Genomic DNA, 16,163 nt, shown 5'->3' with positions numbered 1-16,163 from the left:
TTTATCACAAAAACAGCCTTCTACCACCTAAATAACATCTCCAGAGTGAAAGGTTTAATGGCTGAGAAAGATCAGGAGAAACTGGTCCATGCTTTTATCTCCAGCAGACTGGACTATTGTAATGGTCTTCTGACAGGAATCCCCCAAAAGAGCATCAAACAGCTACAACTGGTTCAGAACGCTGCAGCTCGGGTCTTAACCAGAACAAAGAGGTCAGAGCACATTAGTCCAGTTTTAAAGTCTTTACACTGGCTCCCAGTCAGCCTCAGAATAGACTTTAAAGTTCTGCTGCTGTGAATGGGTTTGGTCCAGAATACATCAGTGACATGTTAGTCAGGTATGAACCCAGCAGGTCTCTCAGATCTATGGACACAGGTCAGATAGTGGAGCCCAGAGCTCACAGTAAACATGGTGATGCTGCTTTTAGTTGTTATGCTGCAAAGAAGTGGAACAAACTGCCAGCAGAGCTGAAGTCAGCATCACATGTGAACATTTTTAAATCAAAGTTAAAGGCACTTTTTTTCTCTACTGCATAGGATTGAGAGAAAGATTTTTGGTCATGTTGTTGATGTAATGTGTTTGTTGATGATTTTACTGATGATTTTAATTGATTTTACTGATGATTTTAATTGATTTTAATGATGATTTTACATGTTCTTATTGATTTTAAACAATTGAATGTTTTATCATGTAAAGCACATTGAGTTGCCTTAAGTATGAAAATGCGCTATACAAATAAATTTGCCTTGCCTTGCCTTCCCTTGACTTATTAAACACACACGGACCTCAGTAAACGAAACAGTTTTCACCAGGAGGCACGCACGAGGACCCAGAGGCAGAGTAAATGCGTTCCTGTAGTTTATCATTTTACCAGTTGTTAGAGCTACTATCTTTACCAGGGAGCAAATATTTATTCCTGGTCATTGTTTCCCAGAGTTTTACTGGGATTTTTACCGGTGATTAGTTTCTATCTCCCTTACGCTCCGCGGTCCAAACTGAAACTGAAGCCACACACACACACACACACACACACACACACACACAACACACATACACATAAGGAAAGTTGCGGTGGATTAAAAAATGAATAAAGGATTGTTTTATCCCGTTCTTCTCCTTGTTATTATCACATTATAATGAAGTTTAAAAATAGCGGGAATTAGTGCTGGTCTCGAATGGTCTTGAGGGAAAATCCCGAGTCCAGGCAGTCCAAGGCCGGGTCAAAATGCTTCCGAGTCTGAGACGAGACCTTTAAAATTTAGTCTCGAGACCGGTCTCGACTATTACAACACTATCCACAGGGTTATGGAAAAGTGGATAGGAAAGGAGATAGTAGGGACTATTCGGACGCAGCCCAAAATCCATCTTGTACTGTTCCCGCCTTTGCCTTTCGAACCCGAACCGAAACGGTTCAAACTAATCATGAGGCAGTGTTGTGGTTTAGGGAGGGATATCCGGGTGTGACGAAGTCAGAATCGTAGAAGAAAAACTGGCGCATGCGCAGTTGCACGGAGAAGAACTAGCTGGGCTACCGCTATTAGCATAGCTCCGAATCAAAATAGAAAGATGTCGACGCAGGAGGATGAACGTTTGGAAGTTGCTATAAACTCAGTTTTAGAAGAATGCAGCATTTCCTTTCCATTGTAGCAGCGACTCTGCGGCGCGTGCCGATGATGATATAATCTTTTATCACCGTTTGATTGGCTAAAACAAATCATGGTGGACAGGTGCTTTGCCCAATCAGCTTCTGTTCATGTTCCTCCCTGGTTCCAAAAGGATTTGCCAGACACAGACCCAGATCGATGTGGAGAACTGGAGTTAGAGGGAGGGCAACACATCAATCTGGCTCTTGCCAGGTTAGACTTTACCTTGTAGTCAAGAAAAAAAATGTACAGGAGGAAAAAAACGCCCGGGGGACACTGAGAAACAGCGGGCCAAAAAGATAAAGTCACTAAAGTCACCAACCAGCAGTGGTGCTGCTAGGCTGAGAGACAAGCAAGGAAGGGCCGACTCAGCAACGGAGGCTAATGGTGTTGAAGTCAATGACTGGCCATGAGTAAAGTAAGTAAAGTGACAAAAAAAAAGTAAGAGGTGGCATTAATTGGTCCAAAAGTGGCAAAAACTTTGTAAGAAAAGAGTGAAAAGTCACTAAAATGGGTCAAAATAGTCAAGAGTAGCAAAAAGAGGGAACAGTTAATGTAGCTTAAATGAGCAAAATGTGGTAAACAATAGTCAAAAAGGGGAAAAAAGTGGAACAAAAACAGGCAAAATATAGGGAAGAAAGAAAACTGTATATTTGTTGGAAAGAGAAGGTACTTATGGGGCAAAAGGTAGCTTATTCGAAAAAAAAAGTTTGAAGAAAGGACAAAAATTGGATGAATGTGTAAAACAAGAACTAAAAACCAAGCAGTCAGAAAAACTGTCTGGACTTGATGATAGCTCAGTGAATTATCAATAAAAATGTTTCATAATGTAATAATAATAATAATAATTTTAGACTAAAGTGTACAAATGCTCAACTTAGTAAATTATATCAAGACTCAGTGTATTCAGTCAAACTCAATACATGCATAATAATATGAGTCGTTAGAGTTTTGTTCATAATCTTGTATTTGCTGGTTTGGAGTCACCATGGTGTGTGTGTGAAAGAGAGAGATAATTGAATATATATATATATATATATATATATATATATATATATATATATATATATATCAGAATCAGAATCAGAAATGTTTTATTTGCCATGTACAGTTTTGAGGACAGTACAAGGAATTTGACTTGGTGGTTGGTGCACAAAACAAGCAACAAAAAGAAATAAAATAAATAAAAACAACACAACAAAGAACAACCCAGCAACAATAATAATAATAATAATGATAAATATAAAGGATGAGGGATAAATAAAGGATAGATAGAGAATAAAGGATAAATAGGATAAATATAAATATATATATACAGTGCAGCAGGTATCAAGCTGGTGGAGGTGGTGATCGGGTGGGGGTGGGGGGGTGGGGTGGGTGGTTCAGTGGGTGACTTGGGGTGTGTTCATGTGGATGGTGGCAGAGGGAAAGAAGCTGTTTTTGTGTCTGGAGGTTCTGGTCCTGATGGACCGAAACCTCCTACCAGAAGGGAGAGATTGAAACAGTTTATGACCGGGGTGGGAGGGGTCGGCCACAATCTTTCCTGCACGCCTCAAAATCCTGGAGGCGTACAGGTCCTGGAGGGAGGGCAGATTGCAGCCGATGACCTTCTCTGCAGAGTGGATGATACGCTGCAGTCTGGCCTTGTCCTTGGCCGTAGCTGCAGCGTACCAGATGGTGATGGAGGAGCAGAGGATGGACTGGATGATGGAGCTGTAGAAGTTCACCATCATCTTTGTTGGCAGACTGAACTTCTTCAGCTGCCGCAGAAAGTACATCCTCTGCTGAGCTTTTTTGATAAGGGAGCTGATGTTCAGCTCCCACTTGAGGTCCTGAGTGATGATGGTCCCCAGGAAGCAGAAGTACTCTACAGAGCTCACTGTAGAGTCTCCCAGGGTGAGGGGGGTGAGGGGGGCTGGGTTCTTCCTGAAGTCTGCTATCATCTCCACTGTCTTTAAAGCATTGAGCTCCAGGTTGTTCTGGCTGCACCAGGACACCAGCCGGTCTGTCTCCCACCTGTAGTCGGACTCGTCTCCGACTACAGGTATATATATATATATATATAAATATATTATATTATCATTTTAAATTGATAAATGGTCTCACCATGGGCACAATTGTGGATTTGTATATAAACAGTATATTTCATTAAACACTGTAGACATCTCTAACAGGATTTCTATGGATTTAGATATGTTGGCGTTATACATACAGTATATGTACCACATAAGTACCACCAGATTTTTTATATTGATATTTTAATTAGGAAAAAACATGTGATTGTAAAGGGTGTGTTTCATATTTACTATACATTTTTAAATTATTATTATTTTTTTTTTCTTGTGGGGGGGGTTGCAATGTGGCACCCCTCCAGCAAATGGCACCCTAGGCGGCCGCCTGGTTTGCCTGGCGGCAGGGCCGGCCCTGAATATAGGAAACACTTTCATGATGTGTTTACTTGAAAGCCAATGGTTGCTATGGTTGCAAAATGAAAGAGAATGAAGAGATGAAAGACAACCAGAACTGCAGTAGCTACTCTCAGCACTAGTGGTTAGGTTAGGAACTGTCTCTCTTCTGAGTATCAAATAGTAAAACCAGCATTTTTGTGAAGTTTGAAAGCTTAAATTGTGAAGACCTGAGTGAGGAATGGCTGCAGCAGGTAAGACAGACTATACAGACAAAACATGAGGATGAAATTTAATCTGCTCAGATGAAAGAAAACTGTACAGTTGTCATGAAAGGAATCAATATAATTATTTATTTTTAAAATGTAGATTAAAGTGGATTTGCAGGCCTGATTTCTTAAAGTCAAACTTTAAAATAACAGGACAGGATGAGATTTCTATGTTTATGTGAGTCTTAATGATCATGTTACAAAAGAGACAAAACCATGTTGTGGTATGTCATATTCATCAAGAAAAGCTTGATGAGATAAACAAAACAACAATCTGTCAACAATTTCTTTCATTTTCAGACAGACGGAAAAAAAACTTTTGGAACATTTGTGTATTCCTGGGTTTTCGTGGAGCGTTAAAAAGCATTAAAAGTCATTTAATGAAGTGTCCCAAAATCTAGGCCTTAATTGTTATTTAAAAAGCATTAAGTTGGATTCAAACTGGCATTAAATCTAAATTAATTAGGAAATTATGACATTTATCAACAGGTCTTACTGTATAAGTTAATTAAATATACCATAATCATGATCTAAAACATATTCAACTACATTTTTGGATGTAATTTAACACATTTTTTGCTGAAAACTTTTTGTTTTCACCAATTGTATTTCCTCTGTTTGATGAAATCAAATCTTAAATTTGTGCCAATTTTTTTCTGCATTTGTGGCATCAAAATGTAGTATTTGGGCATAAAATGGAATTAAAAATCACAATTTGACTTGCTTCAGCCTGTATCAACTCTGTAATTCTGAGATTTATTTGTTGCAACATGAAATAAAAAGTAAAGAAATACAGTTTGTTAATTAATTATGCAGTAAGATTATTGTAACAACAAATTTAAACAGATTTTTTACTTGTTCATGAGGCTAAAGAGGACCAGAATGCAGGAAAATAATGCATTTGTTGAAAATTTTCTGGGGGAGGACCACCAGACCCCCGCAATAACCCCCCCCCCAACCCCCGGATGGATTCATTTGCGACCTACCCAATTTTCAAACAGATGTTACGCCCTTGTTGATGCTATTACTTGAAAGTCAACGGTTGCCGTGGTTGCAAGATGAAAGAGAACCAGAACTTTCAGTAGCTACTCTCAGTGCTAGTGGTTCAGTTGGAACCTGTCTCTCTTTGTATGTGAATATCAAGTAGTAAAACTCGCATTTTTGAAAAGTTTGAAAGCTTAAACTGTGAAAACCTAAATGAGGAATGGCTGCAACAGGTAAGACAAACTTTACAGACAAAATATGAGGATGAAATTGTATCTGCTAAGATGAAAGAAAACTGTACCATTGTCATGAAGGGAATCACTAGATTTAAATATATTTAAAAACATGCAGATTATTATTAGAAAATATTTACTCGGGTTTCAAATCGTAATACATAAAATAAGAGTGTTTGACTTCAATGTTTATAGAATAGATGTCATATAGCATGAGGAGCTCTTGAAAACTGAGACCATGTATTACTACCTACTACTACTATACCTTTTAACTGTGAAAAATAACTTGGCTCATACTCTGAGTGTATCAAAAAAAAAATGAGGACGTCCTACACATGCAGTCAATGCTGAGACAGGACTTCTTATATGAAGTAATTTTCCAGGACAGGATGAGATTTCCTTGTTTGTGTGAGTCTCAATGTTTGAATTCTGAATACTAACCATGTGCTCTGTCTGTCCACTTTAACAGCACATCCTCTAATGGTAGGGCAGGTCCTCCAGAGCAACTCCACTCATTACACCATTCTCCAATTTATTGGAGAAGGCGGCTTCGGAGAAGTGGCAAAGTGCTGGGCTGATAACAGCAGCAGCGCAGTGGCGGTAAAAATCCTGAAGAATGAGTATTTGCAAGACATAGAGGATGAGGTAGGTGTTTGGATCTCTCCTAGTTTTTGGGCCTCCAACAGGACTTTAACTATGAACTGTTGAGGTACAGCGATATAAAGGTGATCTAATAGTGCTTCTTTCCTTTCAGGTGTCCATGCTGAAGACCATCGGCTCATTGAATGCAGACAACATCAATGTGGTTAAATTCTACGAACAATTTCAATACTTGGGCTATAACTGCCTTGTCTTTGAGTTGTTGGATGTGGATTTATCCCATCTAGTCTGTTCAATTAAAGTACAAAATATCCGCCCCATTGCAGAGCAGGTAAGAATCGTTTTATTCCTATGGTAATGCTTGCTGATTGATTTAAGAAAGCTTGAAGTGCAAACCTGATCTTAAACATCTGAATAAGAGAAACTCTATTCTAATCATGTCTTTTCTAATTGTGTCTCTATAGCTGTTGGTGGCATTGCAGGGACTTCAGTCTGTAAGGGTCATGCATGGCGACATCAAGCCCGACAATGTTATGTTGGCCGACATAGACGAGGATCCAGTCAGAGTGAAGCTGGTTGACTTTGGAATGGCTTATTCATTCTCCGCCATCTGTCCCGGAATGATTCTTCAGTCCATCGGCTACAGGTATGAGGGTGTCACCCTGAATTACCTCTGTGTTTTTGTAACAAACCTCTGTCATTATAGTGTTGGTAGTTAATGCTAAGCAACATTTTTCTAAGTGTATTTCATTCATTTTGCGTCGCAGAGCCCCAGAGGTTTGTCTTGGCCTTCCATTCTCAGGAGCCATTGACATGTGGGGAGTGGGCTGTACGCTGGCCTTTCTCTACCTCAATGATCATCTCTTTCCTTTCCACTGTGAATACCTCATGGTAGGTCTTTTCTTTTTTTATACATCATCCCTTCATCCATTTAATAACACATGTTCTCTTTTCCACATGTATAGTAAGTCTTGAGTAACTGCCCCTAATATGTGTATTTGTGTGTTCTTTCTGCAGATGAAGTGCATGGTGCAGATGCTGGGCATGCCGTCGAAATACCACCTCCGCTTTGGCATGTACAGCCAGAGATTCTTTTGTAAAGAGGATGAATTTGGCACACAATGGAGGCTGCTGGTAAAACATAGTTTTCATTGTTGTTGAACCTTGATTGTTGCCCTAAACTTCTCATAAACCCTTTTCATTGTTGTTGTGTTTCCACAGACCCCAGAAGAATACTCATCGAGAAACAAAAAGAAAGCAGAGGAGTGGCCCAAATCTCGTGCTCATTTCTCATCATTGGATGACCTGCTCTATGTAAGTGTTCTCTACGGTATTTGAGTTCAAATACTTCGTAGAGATTTCTTCTTTAAAATGCAACCCACCTTAAAAATGCGTTAATAAGCTGAATTTATTCACGTGTTTTTTTTTTTTTGTTTTGTTTTTTTTTGTCATTAGCAAGATAGGTGTGAACTTGTGTATTGACCTAACTCTTGTTTTTTTTTTTTTTTAATCTAGATCTCTGAAGTAGAGGATGCTGAAGAAATGGAAGACAGGAAGGTGTTCATCGACTTCCTAAAAGAGTTGTTACATCTGGATGGGGATCTGAGAATCTCTCCTGTTGAGGCTCTTCAGCATCCCTTTATCACAGGGTCATACCTGAGCCAGCCCAGGAGCCAGACAGCAGAGAATAGTAAGTGACTGCACCGTGGAGACAATCACGCACATGGTGATCAACTAGTTGTTCTATTGAATTTCTAAATAATCTTTTTTTAATTTTTCCTCATACTAAAGAAATGGATGACATTACTCTTGCATCTGGCCAAGATGGGCAAATTTAGAAACTGTCTCCTGCAAATGACAAATGTGGACATTGTGAGACACATGTATCAGAAGATTGGATTGAGGATGTCCCACGTTCTCCTGTGAAATTGTTTCCCTCTTCCAATGGACCTAATGCAGAAGACGTCTCCTTCCCCGCCTCCAACTCTATGAGGTTCTCGGGCAGATTCCTGAAATGAGTTCAGAAGTTCTTCTCTCGACTTTGGACAGGGCGTGCTGAACTTTTAAGAGAGAGAGTGAGAGAAAAAGTGAGAAAGAGAGAGAAAGCCAAAGAGAGAAAGCAAGAAAGTGAGAAAGAGAGAAAAAGCCAGAGAGAGAGAGGGAGAGGGAGTGTGTCAGTAAGGAAGTTCTTCTCTCGACTTCAAAAAAATGTTTCAGGTTGCTTGTCTTCCTCTGTGAAGGAGTAATTAGTTTTTATTCTTTGTTTGTTTAGTTCTTTGTATAATTGCATGGTACATGTATATTTGTAAATAAATGTATTGAATGAATAATCTAGATCTCAAACCTTCTTTATTTCTACACTACTTTTCATCATTTTGACCCTTTTCAAAATATATTTAGCCACTGATACAATAATAGATCATATATTTCATATATTTAGAATTGGTAAAACATTTGTGATGGTAGAAAATCTGATATATGGGGCTGTTTTCATGTGAATGGTGGCAGAGGGAAAGAAGCTGTTTTTGTGTCTGGAGGTTCTGGTCCTGATTGACCGAAACTTTCTTCCTGAGAGATTGAAACAGTTTATGACCGGGGTGGGAGGGGTCGGCAACAATCTTTCCTGCACGCCTCAGAATCCTGGAGGCGTACGGGTCCTGAAGGGAGGGCAGATTGCAGACGATTATCTTCTCTGCAGAGTGGATGATACTCTGCAGTCTTGCCTTGTCTTTGGCCGTATCTGCAGCGTACCAGATGGTGATGGAGGAGCAGAAGATGGACTGGATAATGGAGCTGTGGAAGTTCACCATCATCTTTGTTGGCAGACTGAACTTCTTCAGCTGCCGCAGGAAGTACATCCTCTGCTGAGCTTTTTTGACAAGGGAGCTGATGTTCAGTTCCCACTTGAGGTCCTTTGTGATGATGGTCCCCAGGAAGCAGAAGTACTCCACAGAGCTCACTGTAGAGTCTCCCAGGGTGAGGGGGGTGAGGGGGGGCTGGGTTCTTCCTGAAGTCTGCTATCATCTCCACTGTCTTTAAAGCGTTGAGCTCCAGGTCTTTTTTTTTGGGGGGGTGCACTTTGGCACCCTTACAGCAGAGGGCACCCTCGGTAGCCACCTGGTTTTCCTGGCTGCAGGCCCGGCCCACTTTTACAAAAGATGCACAATGCAGTGGCTCGCATATCTCTGTCTTTAGTTTACAGCCTTTTTACTCACTTGCCTGAGACATTTTCAGAGTACGTTTTTATTATATAGTGCAAACATAATCACTGCATATATAGGGGATTTTTTAAAAATGCAGTCAAAGTATCAGACGAATACAAGCAGGATAAGCAGGTAAAAGAGATTTGGCATTACATTGCTACCTTAGCTTATTATTAGATAATTAAGTGTTATTTTAACTTTGTTATGAACTTCATTATTTTCTTTAAAATGAAAATATTTGACGATCAAGATAATCAGTTACCTTTTGAAATAAGGATCATTTTAAATTGATAGGCAAGCCAACCAACCAACCAACCAAAATAACACCATCATTTACCAATATATTTGAAAACTAACACAACCTACAGCTTTTCTGCCACCAAAATGAATAACTTGAGGATACCACCCAATACCAGTGGTATAGGATTTAAAACAAACTTTAAATTAGTTATCTCCTTTTGCTTCTCAGTCAATCACTTTGCAACCAATCATGATTGAATGTGGCAGGATTTATTGTAAATCAGTAGTTGGCACTTTTGCTTCACAGCAGGAAGGCCCTGGGTTTGACTCCTGGACTGAAGCTGTGATCTTTCTGCATGTAGTGTGCACGTTTTCCCTGTGTTCAGGATTCAAGATTCAAGATTTGTATTTGTCACATGCTCATACAGATGTGCAGTGAAATGTAAAAGACTGTCCCGCAAGGCCATGCAACAACAAACACTCAATTTAGTAATACACATATTTGCAGAAAAAATATAACACAAAGCAAAAAATAAAAAGCGTTATTTGAATGCACAAAACATAAAACACAGAATAGAATACTGTAAACAGTGCAAAGTGTCAACATGTAAAATATGCAAAGTGCAAAGTGACCAGGGTCCAGTTAAATAGCAATGTAAAATAGTTTAAAAATGATAATTGAATGTATAGAATATAAAAAAATATAAAAATGTTATATTGTCCAGAGGTGTCAAAGTGCAATGTGCAGATCTATGTTTTTTAACTGAGGACAGCATGAGGAAAGAAGCTCTTCCTGAGTCTTTCTGTGTTCACTGTGGTGTGTCGGAGGCGCCTGCCAGAGGCTAGAATTGTTTGCGTCAAACTCATTTTAGTTCAAGGATCAAATATGGTAACCTTGCCTGCAAGATGGATTCTCCTGGTGTTTACAAACACCAGGGCTGCGTCTGAACAGTCCCTCCTATCTGCTTTATTATCCACTGTTCCTTCATCCCCGGAATTGTTTAACTCATTTAGTGGGGTTAGAAATTTTGAAAATGGCTGGCACTGCATGAGTTAAATGGGGACCATGATGAAGAGCGTTCGAGTTCTCTTTGAGCCCAGGAATAGAGGCTCAATGTTTCCTTTTTTACCTCCTTTAGCCTAGGAAACACTGATGCATCCTTTACCAAAGGAGACGAAATAATTCTGACTCACAATTCCTTGTGGCGACAACATTTAAAGAGAAATGCACACCCAAGCTCTGATAAATAACGGAGATCATTCAAGTTCAATGCAATAATATGTCTTGAACAACTTAAAATAATCTAGAACCCATATATTATTATATGTAAGACATATTATCAGATTATAACTGACATAAAAAAGACACTGTGGTTCAAGAATAAGAAATCAGAGACATTTGTAGCCACATTATGTTTTATTCAACATAATTCATATTTGTGAGCAGAAGGTGAGTGTGAGCAACCATTCTCAATGTGACGTTCTTTTAGTTTCACTTTTATTCCTCGTAGCCTGGTCGCCTCTTTTCCTTTGATTTACATTCAAACCTTGTGATTTTTTTAGATTATATCAGCGTAAAGTGTTATAAATGTGGTTTTAGTCCATTTTCAGAAATTTTTAGTTTTTTCATCACAGCGGATGTCACTAATCTTCGCAGCCGTCAGCGTATTACGTCACATAGTGGAAGTGCTCTGATAGTCAAAGCAAACGTGATTGCCGTTTCTTAACCCTGTGATGTCATCCACAGGTAGTGATGAGTTCAAGACCACACTATCCAAGACCAAGACTTGCCCGAAACCAAGACTTGCCCGAGACCAGAATGCGCCGAGACCAAGACAAGACCAAGACTTTCGGGAGCCGAGACCAAGACCAAGACCATAAACATTTTTTTTTAAATTGAAAAAAATATATAAATAAATGAAATTATGACAACGTTCGACAGTTAAATAACATTCTCTGTTTAATTTTAGTTTCTTTTAAATACATTTGATGGAGAAAAATGGTGCCTGCAGAAAATTAACTAAAATATTAAAACTACTACTGCTACTGATAAATTCACAATTATTCTACATATTTGAAAACAAGATTTTTATGTAAGCTGAATGTACAGTAAAAAGTAATGTAATGTAATGTAAAAGTATTTCTGCCAAGAAAAAACATGGCTGGTCACCTAGGCACCGCATAGTGTTTTCTCTTTGTTAGGGTTGGGCATCACACACATACACATAAGGAAGGTTGCGTCTTTATACAGGGTGGATAAAAAAATGAATAAAGGATTGTTTTATCCCGTTCTTCTCCTTGTTATTATCACATTATAAAAAAGTTTAAAAATAGCGGGAATTAGTGCTGGTCTCGAATGGTCTTGAGGGAAAATCCCGAGTCCAGGCAGTCCAAGTCCGAGACAAGGCCGGGTCAAAATGCTTCCGAGTCTGAGACGAGACCTTTAAAATTTAGTCTCGAGACCGGTCTCGACTATTACAACACTATCCACAGGGTTATGGAAAATTGGGTAGGAAAGGAGATAGTAGGGACTATTCGGACGCAGCCCAAAATCCATCTTGTACTGTTCCCGCCTTTGCCTTTCGAACCCGAACCGAAACGGTTCAAACTAATCATGAGGCAGTGTTGTGGTTTAGGGAGGGATATCCGGGTGTGACGAAGGCAGAATCGCCGAAGAAAAACTGGCGCATGCGCAGTTGCGCTGAGAAGAACTAGCTGGGCTCCCGCTAATAGCATAGCTCCGAATCAAAATAGAAAGATGTCGACGCAGGAGGATGAACGTTTGGAAGTTGCTATAAACTCAGTTTTAGAAGAATCCAGCATTTCCTTTCCATTGTAGCAGCGACTCTGCGGTGCATGCCGATGATGATATAATCTTTTATCACCGTTTGATTGGCTAAAACAAATCATGGTGGACAGGTGCTTTGCCCAATCAGCTTCTGATCATGTTCCTCCCTGGTTCCAAAAGGATTTGCCAGACACAAAACCAGATCGATGTGGAGAACTGGAGTTAGAGGGAGGGCTACACATCAATCTGGCTCTTGCCAGGTTAGACTTTACCTTGTAGTCAAGAAAAAAAATGGACAGGAGAAAAAAACGCCCGGGGGACACTGAGAAACAGCGGGCCAAAAAGATAAAGTCACTAAAGTCACCAACCAGCAGTGGTGCTGGACATGAGTAAAGTAAGTAAAGTGACGAAAAAAAGTAACAAGTGGCATTAATTGTTCCAAAAGTGGCAAAAACTTTGTAAGAAAAGAGTGAAAAGTCATAAAATGGGTCAAAATAGTCAAGAGTAGCAAAAAGAGGGAACAGTTAATGTAGCTTAAATGAGCAAAATGTGGTAAACAATAGTCAAAAAGGGGAAAAAAGTGGAACAAAAACAGGCAAAATATTGGGAAGAAAAAAAACTGTATATTTGTTGGAAAGAGAAGGTACTTATTGGGCAAAAGGTAGCTTATTCCTAAAAAAAAAGGTTAAAGAAAGGACAAAAATTGGATGAATGTGTAAAACAAGAACTAAAATTCAAGCAGTCGGAAAAACTGTCTAGACTTGATGATTGCTCGGTGAATAATCAATAAAAATGTTTAATAATGTAATAATAATAATAATAATTTTAGACTAAAGTGTACAAATGCTCAACTTAGTAAATTATATCAAGACTCATTGTATTCAGTCAAACTCAATACATGCATAATAATATGAGTCGTTAGAGTTTTGTTTATAATCTTGTATTTGCTGGTTTGGAGTCACCATGGTGTGTGTGTGAGAGAGAGAGATAATTGAATATTTATATATATATATATATATATATATTATCATTTTAAATTGATAAATGGTCTCACCATGGGCACAATTGTGTATTTGTATATAAACAGTATATTTCATTAAACACTGTAGACATCTCGAACAGGATTTCTATGGATTTAGATATGTTGGCATTATACATACAGTATATGTATCATATAAGTACCACCAGATTTTTTATATTGATATTTTAATTAGGAAAAAACATGTGATTGAAAAGGGTGTGTTTTATATTTACTATACATTTTTAAATTATTATTATTTTTTTTCTTGTGGGGGGGTTGCAATGTGGCACCCCTCCAGCAAATGGCACCCTAGGTGGCCGCCTGGTTTGCCTGGCGGCAGGGCCGGCCCTGAATATAGGAAACACTTTCATGATGTGTTTACTTGAAAGCCAATGGTTGCCATGGTTGCAAAATGAAAGAGAATGAAGAGATGAAAGTCAACCAGAACTGCAGTAGCTACTCTCAGCACTAGTGGTTAGGTTGGGAACTGTCTCTCTTCTGAGTATCAAAAAATAAAACCAGCATTTTTGTGAAGTTTGAAAGCTTAAATTGTGAAGACCTGAGTGAGGAATGGCTGCAGCAGGTAAGACAGACTATACAGACAAAATATGAGGATGAAATTGAATCTGCTCAGATGAAAGAAAACTGTACAGTAGTCATGAAAGGAATCAATATAATTATTTATTTTTAAAATGTAGATTAAAGTGGATTTGCAGGCCTGATTTCTTAAACTCAAACTTTAAAATAACAGGACAGGATGAGATTTCTATGTTCATGTGAGTCTTAATGATCATGTTACAAAAGAGACAAAACCATGTTGTGGTATGTCATATTCATCAAGAAAAGCTTGATGAGATAAACAAAACAACAATCTGTCAACAATTTCTTTCATTTTCAGACAGACGGAAAAAAAACTTTTGGAACATTTGTGTATTCCTGGATTTTCGTGGAGCGTTAAAAAGCATTAAAAGTCATTTAGTGAAGTGTCCCAAAATCTAGGCCTTAATTGTTATTTAAAAAGCATTAAGTTGGATTCAAACTGGCATTAAATCTAAATTTATTAGGAAATTATGACATTTATCAACAGGTCTTACTGTATAAGTTAATTAAATATACCATAATCATGATCAAAAACATATTTAGCTACATTTTTGGATGTAATTTAACACATTTTTTTGCTGAAAACTTTTTGTTTTCACCAATTGTATTTCCTCTGTTTGATGAAATCAAATCTTAAATTTGTGCCAATTTTTTTTCTGCATTTGTGGCATCAAAATGTAGTATTTGGGCATAAAATGGTATTAAAAATCACAATTTGACTTGCTTCAGCCTGTATCAACTCTGTATTTCTGTGATTTATTTGTTGCAACATGAAATAAAAAGTAAAGAAATACAGTATGTTAATTAATTACGCACTGTTGTGACAGAAGTGTGACTGAGTTCAGTAAGATTATTGTAACAACAAATTTAAACAGATTTTTTACTTGTTCATGAGGCTAAAGAGGACCAGAATGCAGGAAAATAATGCATTTGTTGAAAATTTTCTGGGGGAGGACCACCAGACCCCCGCAATAACCCCCCCCCCAACCCCCGGATGGATTCATTTGCGACCTACCCAATTTTCAAACAGATGTTACGCCCTTGTTGACGCTTTTACTTGAAAGTCAGTGGTTGCCGTGGTTGCAAGATGAAAGAGAACCAGAACTTTCAGTAGCTACTCTCAGTGCTAGTGGTTCAGTTGGAACCTGTCTCTCTTTGTATGTGAATATCAAGTAGTAAAACTCGCAATTTTGAAAAGTTTGAAAGCTTAAACTGTGAAAACCTAAATGAGGAATGGCTGCAACAGGTAAGACAGACTTTACAGACAAAATATGAGGATGAAATTGTATCTGCTAAGATGAAAGAAAACTGAACCATTGTCATGAAGGGAATCACTAGATTTAAATATATTTAAAAACATGCAGAATATTATTAGAAAATATTTACTTGGGTTTCAAATCATGAAAAATATTTTTCATTGAAAAAAAAAAAAACAGTTCAATATTTGATATAGCTAATACTGTTAGGAACAGTTTGAGAGAGCTTCCAGAGTCAAAGGTAGGTACTTATAATACATAAAATAAGAGTGTTTGACTTCAATATTTACAGAATGGATGTCATATAGCATGAGGAGCTCTTGAAAACTGAGACCATGTATTACTACCTACTACTACTATACCTTTTAACTGTGAAAAGTAACATGGCGCATACTCTGAGTGTATCAAAAAAAAAATGAGGACGTCCTACACATGCAGTCAATGCTGAGACAGGACTTCTTATATGAAGTAATTTTCCAGGACAGGAGGAGATTTCCTTGTTTGTGTGAGTCTTAATGTTTGAATTCTGAATACTAACCATGTGCTCTGTCTGTCCACTTTAACAGCACATCCTCTAATGGTAGGGCAGGTCCTCCAGAGCAACTCCACTCATTACACCATCCTCCAATTTATTGGAGAAGGCAGCTTCGGAGAAGTGGCAATGTGCTGGGCTGATAACAGCAGCAGCGCAGTGGCGGTAAAAATCCTGAAGAATGAGTATTTGCAAGACATAGAGGATGAGGTAGGTGCTTGGATCTCTCCTAGTTTTTGGGCCTCCACCAGGACTTTAACTATGAACTGTTGAGGTACAGCGATATAAAGGTGATCTAATAGTGCTTCTTTCCTTTCAGGTGTCCATGCTGAAGACCATCGGCTCATTGAATGCAGACAACATCAATGTGGTTAAATTCTACGAACAAT

General features: G+C 38.4%; 2 protein-coding genes across 3 annotated transcripts in view; both read left to right on the top strand.

Annotated features, from left to right (window-relative positions):
- The window catches only part of kcnh2b (potassium voltage-gated channel, subfamily H (eag-related), member 2b), a 333,294-nt gene that overhangs the window by 22,145 nt on the left and 294,986 nt on the right, over positions 1-16,163 (top strand). The gene's annotated exons all lie outside the window — the stretch shown is intronic.
- LOC114482183 (homeodomain-interacting protein kinase 3-like) lies at positions 6,924-7,997 on the top strand. The gene is made up of 5 exons (XM_028477314.1): positions 6,924-7,025; positions 7,152-7,268; positions 7,356-7,448; positions 7,650-7,824; positions 7,926-7,997. The coding sequence occupies exons 1-5, from the start codon at positions 6,948-6,950 to the stop codon at positions 7,970-7,972; spliced, it is 510 nt and encodes a 169-aa protein (XP_028333115.1). The 5' UTR covers positions 6,924-6,947; the 3' UTR covers positions 7,973-7,997.

This window comes from Gouania willdenowi, chromosome 20, assembly GCF_900634775.1.
Source record: "Gouania willdenowi chromosome 20, fGouWil2.1, whole genome shotgun sequence".
NCBI lineage: Eukaryota > Metazoa > Chordata > Actinopteri > Blenniiformes > Gobiesocidae > Gouania > Gouania willdenowi.
This window is presented reverse-complemented; position numbering and strand designations above follow the sequence as displayed.

Excerpts from the sequence above, each read along its gene's own strand:
- LOC114482183 (XM_028477314.1), top strand. The coding sequence starts at position 6,948 with ATGTGGGGAGTGGGCTGTACGCTGGCCTTTCTCTACCTCAATGATCAT. Across the intron at positions 7,269-7,355 it reads GCACACAATGGAGGCTGCTG|ACCCCAGAAGAATACTCATC; the intron begins GTAAAACATAGT and ends GTGTTTCCACAG. Across the intron at positions 7,825-7,925 it reads GAGCCAGACAGCAGAGAATA|AAATGGATGACATTACTCTT; the intron begins GTAAGTGACTGC and ends CTCATACTAAAG.